The 10437-nt window shown below is 36.4% G+C and overlaps 1 protein-coding gene across 1 annotated transcript; it reads left to right on the top strand.

Annotated features, from left to right (window-relative positions):
* The first annotated feature begins 1119 nt into the window (after nt 1-1119).
* Nucleotides 1120-6561, top strand: gpr35.1 (G protein-coupled receptor 35, tandem duplicate 1). The gene is made up of 2 exons (XM_077225960.1): nt 1120-1391; nt 5012-6561. The coding sequence occupies exon 2, from the start codon at nt 5019-5021 to the stop codon at nt 5955-5957; it is 939 nt and encodes a 312-aa protein (XP_077082075.1). The 5' UTR covers nt 1120-1391; nt 5012-5018; the 3' UTR covers nt 5958-6561.
* Nucleotides 6562-10437: the final 3876 nt, after the last annotated feature.

Raw genomic sequence — 10437 nt, 5'->3', positions numbered from 1 at the left:
TAGTTATAACAGCCAGATGAATAAAGGAAAAAGTGATTTGACTTGTTGATTATGTTTTGATGTAATCATCATATGAACTTGATCACTGAACTCATTAAGAATCTTGTGACATGGATACATATTGTTAATTACAACATCATTGATTATACGTCAAAGATCTAGAATTTTCTATATAATACAAAGGATTTCTTAAAAGTTGTTTTCAAAAATAAAAAAGTCTTTATTTTAGGCACACACAGACATCAAGATTCAATCTATGCATCTCAACAATGGTGACGAGCAGAATATTCAATTAGGAAAAGTAAATTATATAGACAATTCAGATCATAATTCATTCATACCGCAATGCATGATGGGAGCCATTAATGAGTTGTGATTGGTGCCTGGCAGAATGCACTGCAACATGCTTTATTATTGTCACCATTGTTGAGATTCACAGTCTGATTATTGATGTCTGTGTTTCTAAATAAAAATTTTAAGTAATTTTGATTATATTAAAAGCACTGAAAGTCCTATGCTGTAGAATCACAGAGCAGTTGTAATTAACAAGTTAAACTATCTCAGTAAGTTTAGATTTTCAAATCACAACATGATTATGTCAAAACATAACCAACACCATCCAATCACTTTTTGTCTTTGTTCATCTGGCTGCTATAACTCAATAACAGCTGCTATAACTCAATAACAGCAGACAAACAAAATCTCAAGATAAAAGATAAAAGGGTCAAGAACCCAACTAAAGCAAACACTGATCTCCATAATGGTGACGTACAATTTGTGATTTTCTCCTTCAGTGATTCTGCTTGTTAACATCGGGTGTCTTCAATAATGCTCAATTATCACTCAAGTAATCACTTAATTATCTCATTAACTTGCACTTTTGAGTTTTAATTCAACACTCATATTTTAACAGTTTACACTCTTGAGTATGGAGCCATATAAACTCCCAGGAGAGTTAATTTAACACTGGAGTTTTTGCTGAAGCGCTCTGAAAGCGGGTTGTCTCTCTGGTGATCCTGAAATTACCGTAATCATAGTAAAAGGTGCGCATAAATTCTTTCTTTTCTTTTTTTTTCCTACTTTTTTTTTTGGCGGCTTGCTTGACCGCGCAGTGTTGGACGTGGTCTGGCCAGAAATAGTGAAATTCTGCAGAAACGGTATTATAGTTTTTTCTGAAGGACGTAGGCTACGTGTCTCATTTCTCTCTTTAGTGGAAAAGATCTTGCATGTTCCAGCTGATTTATTTCGTAGCGTAAGGAGGGTCTTAAACTTCACACACGCCTTTATAACAGTCCTGCTGTGCTCGAATCTTCTGACACCAGACTTTCCTCCAGATTTCACCAGGAACGAACGCTGGTCTTCTGATTCCTGCTGGTCATTCGTGTGAAAAGGTAAGGTATTGTATCTGATATTGGAGATTTAGCCTACTACTTCCTCCCTTTGGGGTTTGCAGTGGTGTTATAAGAGCCATTTTGGTTCCCCAAAAACTTTTAGTGAACCTTTTTAATAATCTAAAGCAGAGATGCACAAACTAGTGCCCGCGGGCAAAAGTTGGCCAGTGATGTACTTTGATTTTTCCCGCTACGTCATGAGGGAACATAGACCTAGGCTATATTAAAAACCTGCCATTGAAGTAGGAGTGTGCAGTTTTTTCGTTAATACGGTTTATAGCGGCAATTATGCACATTATTATTAACGTGGGCACTTCAAAATACTGTGAATAATTCTAGATGACATATTAGCTTATTTACTGTTTTCATTTCTCTGAACTTACAGAAACTTAATTTCCATCCACGATTCAAGATTCAGATGCAACCCTTATGGGCTATTAAACACAAGTGTGTGCCATCTGATAGAGAACGAGAGTGAAAACAAAACTTGAGGACCGCTAAGGCGTGAAAAAAATAATCTATCTATCTGAAAATGAAAGCGCATTATGGGATTTAATAGTCGTTTATGTGTAGCCTATTGTTATTAGCCTCAATAAACGCATAGCATGCGAGATTGACGAAACACATGCATGTTAAATTAAGAAAAAGCATGCTGCCAAATTATTCATATGTGCGTCAGTTTTTAACAAAGTTCATTTTGTGTTTTCGTCCGCTTGCAGTTGCTGTTTAGGTCTATTATACATATGCGAGATCATTTGGCATTTGAATGTAAAAGATAATGTGCAATCAGCAACCAAATAAACCCTGGTTAATGCAACAAGATAACTCAAGTTATCTGAAATATTTTTTCAGTGCAATCAGAATCACATATTATAGAAAGCCATGTAATAAACGTCATTTAGTTGTTTATTACATCATTGTGCTTAAAGATGGTTGTTATTTCATTATTAATAATAGACTTAATTTATATTTTAATCAGTCAAATGTTCCCTTGCATGAAATACAAACCTACTTTGCATATTTGCATGTTATAAATCAATATGTATTTCTTGATTTATTCAAGATTCTTTTCTTTTATATTTAATTTGTCTAAAATACCAGTTGGTGTTTAAAAAGTAACTCAAACATTAAAAGAGAAGTTAAGTTTAATCGTTAAAACTTTGAAAATAAAACTGTATAGGTCAAGCAGATTGCTTGATTGTTTTAAAATTATGAAATCATATCAGGGAAGCCAAGGCATACAATGGCACTTTTACTTTAGGCTCAATCAAGTTTAAATTTTTGGCCCTTCGTTGTAAAAAAAAATAAAAAAAATGGAGCACTAAAGAAACTGTTCACAAAACCTTTTATGCAATGGAAAAATTTCCATAAATAAGCGTTATTTTTGTATTTTTGCCTGTTGAAATGGGCTGTTTCTTATAAGGTTAATTGGATCGTTTGTTTAAAAATGAATCTTGTCATCAACCCAATCTGATGTCACTAGGGCTGGGTTAAAAAAAAAAAAATTCAGTTTACAGCATTAGTTTGTTTTTTTGTTGCCATGTATTGTATACGGTTAAGGCACGTTCACACCAAGGACAATATTCTTTAACTATAAAGAAAATGCTAAAGATAAAAATAAAAATAAATAGTTCTCAATATAAAAAAATTGCAGAGTTCACACCACAGCTTTAACAACGAATCACTTTCAGGATGATTTTAAGCAGCTGATGAAAGACAAAAACATTGACAGCCAATCAGAATCCATCCTGCTGTATAACGAGGAGCATTTAAAGGGTAACTAAACACTAAAACAACTTTTTTTAGTTAATGATCTGTAAGAATGGAGCTTCTTAAATGCTGTTCATTGATTCCAGCAAATTTTTTGAGATTTGAGTTTAAAGTGTTTTAATTCTACAATATATGGTTTAAAAACGTCTGAGTGCTGCCCTCTTCAGGTTGAACGGTGGCTACTGCAGTTGAATTTTTCTATTGGTGGTTGCGGTGGTTCGTGACGCAGCGGTTGTTGGTGACGTAGGCAGGTTCCATACAAAGAGATGCGTCTCAGGTACACGCCCCACCCTCCGCTGGGCTCTGCCCAAAAAATTATGTCGCATAACATCGGTTAATGGAAACGCCGTCATTCCGCAATAGTTTTTTGTCGAAATTTAGAGAGAGAAAAAAATCTGTAATGGAAACTCACCTACTGGCTATAATGGGTTCTACTGTCCTTTGTCGATTCGCGCCGCTCGCTCGCGCCAACCTTTTCACTTCAGGAAAAGTTGGTCTCTTCTTCAGACACGGTATAAGATGCGCAAACATTAGCTTCCACCCCACTGACAAGGTATGAAACATGGCTAGCTAGCTAATGTAGCAAACTTGTTGTGAGAGTAAAAAACAGGGACATTGTTTATTTACTTTATAGCATTGCGTCTGGCCAGGTGACAAAGTAGCGTCCTCGTTGACGTGCAATTATGGTGCGTTCAAGTCATCTGCTATAGATCGTAATTACAAGTTGAATGCACTTGAACTCCACCACAATGTCATAAATACTCATATCGGCAGCATCTGCGTCATTTACGCCGATACGATATATCTGCAGACTCATATTGGCCGTTAAAATCGGCAGACCGATAAATCGGTCGTGCTCTAAAAATCTTAGAAGCTTTTAAAGCTGAGACACTTCAGATGAGCACTGTTCAACATGATGTTTTTGAATTGCTTAAAATGTTTGGAATCACTTTGAAAAGTGCAACATGTGCAGCACAAGTCTGAAGTCTCTTATACAGGCTACATAAAATTATAATGAGAACATTATTTAATTGTGTGTTTGGGACATGGCTTTTAATGGTGAGACTTTTGTTTTTGTAATCAGGCTCTCGAAAATGATCTGTTTTGGATTTAGATTTATCGGGCAATATATCGGTTATCAGGCTTTCAAATATAAAGAATGATCAGTTATCGGCCTTCAAATGGAAGGAATTATCGGTTATTGGCTTTCAAATATAAGGAATTATCGGGTATCGGCTTTCAAATATAAGGAATTATCGGGTATCGGCTTTCAAATTTAAGGAATTATCGGGTATCGGCTTTCAAATATAAGGAATTATCGGGTATCGGCTTTCAAATATAAGGAATAATCGGTTATCGGCTTTCAAATATAAGGAATTATTGTTTTTTGGCTTTCAAATATAAGGAATTATCAGTTATCGGCTTTCAAATATGATTAACTATCGGTTATCGGCTTTCACATATGAAGAATTATCGGTTATTGGCTTTCAAATATGAATAACTATCAGTTATCGGCTTTCAAATATAAAGAGTTATCGGTTTCAGACAAATTTTTTATATCGGTGTGTCCCAAATTCGAAGACTTGGAATATGGTGGATTAGGCATATGGACTACATTCATGTGCTTTTGGCTCATTGGGTGGTGATGGTGCAATGGATAAGACACATGCCTTCGTTGTGAGAGACCTGGGATCGAATCCACTGTGAGACACCAATGTGTCCCTGAGCAAGACACTAAACCCCTAGTTGCTCCAGAGGTGTGCGACCTCTGACATTTATAGGAATTGTAAGTCGCTTTAGCGTCAGATAAATGTAAATGTGCTCATTGGTTTTGAACCCGTTTCCTACAGGTTGAAGATGTCGAACTGCACCCTGAACCTCACCAACACAGTTCTGCACCTACAAACGGTCACTTCGATTCCCACCTTCATCCTCGGGGTCCTGGGAAACATATACATCCTAGTGATGTTCTGCCGGCGTCCCAGAGCGGACTGGACCTACATGAACATCTACATCACCAACATGTCCATCGCAGACTGCATTCTGCTGGTTTTCCTTCCCGTCAAGATTCACTACTACAACAGGCCATTGGAAGATGAGCTAAAGGAACTGTGTAATTGTGTTTTGTCGGTTTATTACGTCAACATGTACGTGAGCATCTTCACCCTCACCGCGATAAGTGTGGTGCGATACGTGGCCATCAAGTATCCCATGAAGTCCAGGGCTATTTTATCCTGTAGGAATGCTCTGGTGGTTTGCGCGCTCATTTGGTTCACCATTCTCTCCATCAGCCCGGTTTACTTTGTGACGGACTCTAATAATGATAAAAAAATGTGCTTTCAGAGGGTCAAGTCAGGCTTGTCGTTGCATTTCGTCTTGCTGTTGATCATCGTTGGGTTCCTCTTGCCGTTCCTGATCATACTGTTCTGCTCCGTTAAGATCATTTACACGTTGAGGAAACAGTTGGACATCGGAATCCGTTCTGAAAAAATCCAATGCATGTTTATCATCGCGGCCAATTTCATTGTGTTTGTCATATGCTTCCTCCCCGTTCACTTGGGGTACTTCGTTAAATACGTCGTGCAAAACAAGGACAACTGCAACGATAAGCAGCTCGCGCACAACTTCTTGCACAGTGCTCTTTCCATTTCCAGTATGAACTGTGGATTGGACTGCTTTAGCTATTTTTTTGCCACTAAAACCACATGGAATATGTGCAGCACAAACCGAAATGAAAAAGAACGTGAATCTAATTACAACACGGTTTCAGATCAAGATAGCATGCCTACTACTTAACTCTTTCCCCACCACTGAAGTTTCGGGCTTTTCGTGTTTTCAGTGTTATACGGTAGGGCGGCGCTATTACGCTTAATCTGCAATAGCACTGAATCTCCTGATAAAAACAGGAGTGAAGAAGAAACAGAAACAAGCTATAGAAGCATTGCTGACGCACATGTAATCTTACACTATCATCAATATTAAACAGCATATAAATCAAAACTGCCTAATGTACTGAATGAGCTACGGGACTGTGAAGCTTTGAGATGTTGATGGACTCGATCTTCATCTGTGTTTTGATCATCGTTCTGAATCTGATCCTGATGAAGTCGTTGACAAAAACACGATTTTTCTCAGCTTTTTGCTCAAAATGGTGCTTTTCTTTATGAAACTTTTCCTTTTTCAAGTGTTGATAACAAAATAATGCATGAACCTTGTATAAAAGCAGAGGGCATGTTCTTTATTTTTATATATTGCATGTTCAGATATTCATAAAACAAAATATTCTGTTGGCTGGCGGGGGGAAAGATTTTATTTCATTATAAAGTGCTTTTGTGAAAGTTATGTAACCTGCAATATTAAACCTGGCTTTTGCATTAATAAAAAATATATATTAATGCTAGACTGGCTCGTTCATTCTGAGTAGTTTAAGCTGTACAACGAATCTAAAGTGTTTATCTTTCTACTCTGAACTGTTAAACTTTCTTGTGTTTTTCTTGTAGGATTTATTTTTGGAGCATATGGTGGCTGGTCAAACAGCTAATGCTACCATTATCCACAGCTACCAGCTAAAGCTGTATTAGCCTTAATACAAGTAAACTTAAAGGGATAGTTCACCCAAAAATGTAAATTCTGTCAGTATTTACTCTCCCTCATGTTGTTTAACCCCGTAAGACTTTCGTTCATCTTCAGAACACGAATTAAGATATTTGTGATGAAATCTGAGAGCTGGATCACTCCTCCATAGGCTTCTTAAGGGATTGATACTTGTTCCCCGAAAAGTTATTAAAGAAATCGTTAAAATAGTCCAAGTGACTACAGTGGCTCAATCTTAAGTTTATCAAGCGACGAGAATACTTTTTGTGCGCAAAAACAAACAAAAATAACGACTTTAAATTTCCCGCCATTTCCATTGCTCCTGTCTTTTTTCCCTTTCTGTGAGATCAAAATTGAATTGAAGCATATCCTTAAAATGCTTACTAATGAATGCAGCAACAGTTAGATGGATACAAAAACCATATTCTATGAAACTGGGCTACTCTGATGCCAGAACACCAATATCCCATGCAGTAACACCAGTGACGCAATGTGAAACCATTGACATAACATAAGATTATTTCAAACAAATTTTTATCAATTTATTAGTAATATTTTACATTACAAATAATTTCAGATTTCAATAAAATGAAGGTTATTGGTCAGATTACGACCGAAAGATGAAGCCTATTGACTAAAATGTGTCTTTCATAACACAACATTGTCATACAAACATATAAAACGTGTCCACTAGAACATTAGAAATGCTAACATTGCTCGTTAAAACAGTGTATATCAATTCTCTGTGGCATGTGACAAATATTGTGTAGGCCTACTTAAAGGGATAGTTCACCCAAATTACAAAATGACATATTGGTTTCCTTACTGAGTGAGCAGTCTATGGAGAAGGTATGTCTCATGCTTTGGTTTTGTGCCACAAATGCTAAAAAGTTAGCATTTGAAAACAGTGGCCAGGTTAACAAAAGCATGGCTTGCTGTCATACCTTGTTCATAGACTGCATACACGATAAGGAAACCAATATGTCATTTTGTAATTTGGGTGAACTATCCCTTTAAGTAACTCTGTAGATAAGTACTTTTGTCAAATACTTGGGTCCACATTGTCTTTCCCGCTCTCAATCTCTCTCTGTGTTTTGCCTGTCTGACCCGCCATTTCCTTTGCTCCTGTCTTTTTTCCTTTTCTGTGAGATCATTCACTCGCTTTCTTTTTTGACTCTCTAATCTAAATCCTTTAAGTAGGTCTGGTGTTTCTGTTTACGGCTGCTGTGAGGTCTGGGTCAGCATCCCTGCGCTGTCTGCAGAGTCTTTGCTTTTCAGCAGCACTTAATTTCGCCATATGTGTCAAAAGGAAAGCCATATTATGTGTTTACAATATTGGAACAGTAATAAAATGCTAATAAGTCTTTATTAATGTAATTGTCGAGGCTTTTATGAAACCTTACGTTGAGAAAAAAGTTAGTGGTGTTATTGATTGTCACTGGTGTTATCGTCATGTCACTGGTGTTACCAGCAGCAATAGTAACACCAGTGACGATAACACCAGTGACAAATCTGCAGACAAGATGACATATCTAAGATGGCTGCCACAGTAGCTCAAACCACACTTAAATAAAAATGACTTAATCACTTGTAAATAAATCACTTAATCATGCAATTTGAACAATTATTTTAATCAAATTTCCTTTCCCCTTTCTATAATCTGTAGAACACCAGTGAAAGATCTTAGGTCCTCGCATGAAATTATCTAATTATTTATCAAATTGCAAAAAGATGGAGAGAGTGCAAACTCACCATGTGCTTTTCAAAACAGCCTCACCTCCAATTAACCTTTGACCCAGGTAAAAGTTGGCAAGGATGTTGCATTTTTTCAAAGTAGTGGTTTTTATAAATTGAAACACCAGTGACATGAAATTGAGGGACAGCTATTCCCTGTAAATTATTTATAATATTTAGTAAATATTTTAGTTTTTTTAAGTAGTCCACTAAATAAATATGCGACTTTCCTTTGTATTATGACATTTAAAGGGAGAGAAATATATTTTTTAACTCAAAATATGCCACTAAACCACGACTCCTGACCCGAGGGACAAGCCAATTTCATGGTACTGACCGTGTTCTACAATATATTAAAAAAAATATTTGCAAATTAAATGTCTTACATATGTTTTATTAACGACAAAACACTTCAATTAAAACAAAAAACATATATTTGGTGTCATTATCTGACACTTTTAAGTGTTTTTCCTGGTGGTTAAGGCCAGGACAGGAAAGCCACCATTTTCATAGGATGACCCATGGACAGACCCTCGTTCCCTCGATATTGACTGATGGAGCGAGTCTACTTCATATTAACACTTCAGGCAGTTCCATATACCACAATGCAACACGATTGTGACGTCACCGCAGATCTCGTCTAATCACCACCACCAAAAACAACTCTATGATATATTTATTACATTTTTTTTTATATAAAACAACTCAAACACACCCATATACATTTGGATGCTGCATTAAACAAATTCCTAAAGGGAAAAAAATTATATTGTAAATAATATTGTAATATTGTAAATTTTACCACATTACTATTGTGTAAAATTACTTTTATAGAACATAGTATGTTGCAAGAATCCTTATCCGTTGTTAGGCATGGTTGTTTTTCCAGTTTGTTTTATGTAAGCAATAAGGTACTCGAGGCAAGAGGCAAGTGCTGTATCAAATATCGTGAGTATAAATACAGTGTTTTCAAATATACTCGTTTTTTCTAGCGGAAGGAATGCTTATTGATTTAACTTCATGAAATTTCCACTAATACATTTTTTTTCGTTAATATTGTGTGGTAACCGTTTTATAAAAGCGATAAGGTACTCGAGGCAAGTGCCGTATCGTGAATAAGTAACGGCTGAGGGGCGTTGTTAGGCACGACGCGAAGTACCTTGTCGCTTTTATAAAACGGTTACCAGTTTGTTTTATTATGCAATATATGGGCTCTAATTTTATATATTTCAAGCACGTTGTTTGTGCACTGAGGTTATAATTATAAATAGGTAATAATTAGTCAAGACATGCATTAAATTCTGATCAGGCATTAGCGCCTGGGTCCTAAAGACGGCCCGATTCCTGGGGTGACTCGATTTCTCATGACACCTGCATTTCGAATCCGATATTATAATTTCGCCTTGCTTCACAGAGCAAACGGATGAGGCATTTGTACTTTTTTTTGGTTGTTTTTGGCATTTACACTTAACACGTTCACCGTTGTGCTATTTTTGTAAATGATTGGGCTCCAGGGGCCACTCTGGAATTGTTCTCTAAACCGTCAGGAAGCAGCCGTGACGAAGTTGGTTTTTATCACACTTCCTGGAAACTTTGAGATTATTACTTGTGACCAGGGCTCTCAAGTTTTATCAAAAGTTCCCCCAACTCTCTCATGTTTTTGCTAGCAGTCCAATATTATTGTTCATAACTGACCAGTACAAATAGAAATGGATTATAACAATTGATAAATCTGATAAAAGATTGACATATTCATCCAAATAAAAATTAATTGTATATGGTTAGTTCCAGTCCTTGATTCTGATTGGTCAATAGCTGTGTTTTATTTACGATAAAACACGGTTATGACCGCTTCACTAAACGGTTCTATGTATCACTACACAACACCCCTAGCAACCAAAACGTAAACATGTTTGATATTCATTGATATTGTTCATTGAAGCTTGTA

This window comes from Siphateles boraxobius, unplaced genomic scaffold, assembly GCF_051911475.1.
Source record: "Siphateles boraxobius isolate OS27281-9 unplaced genomic scaffold, OSU_SipBor_1 13, whole genome shotgun sequence".
Classification (NCBI taxonomy): Eukaryota; Metazoa; Chordata; class Actinopteri; order Cypriniformes; family Leuciscidae; genus Siphateles; species Siphateles boraxobius.
Note: the sequence above shows the minus strand (reverse complement) of the source record. Positions and strands in the feature narration are given on the sequence as shown.

Excerpts from the sequence above, each read along its gene's own strand:
- gpr35.1 (XM_077225960.1), top strand. The coding sequence starts at position 5,019 with ATGTCGAACTGCACCCTGAACCTCACCAACACAGTTCTGCACCTACAA.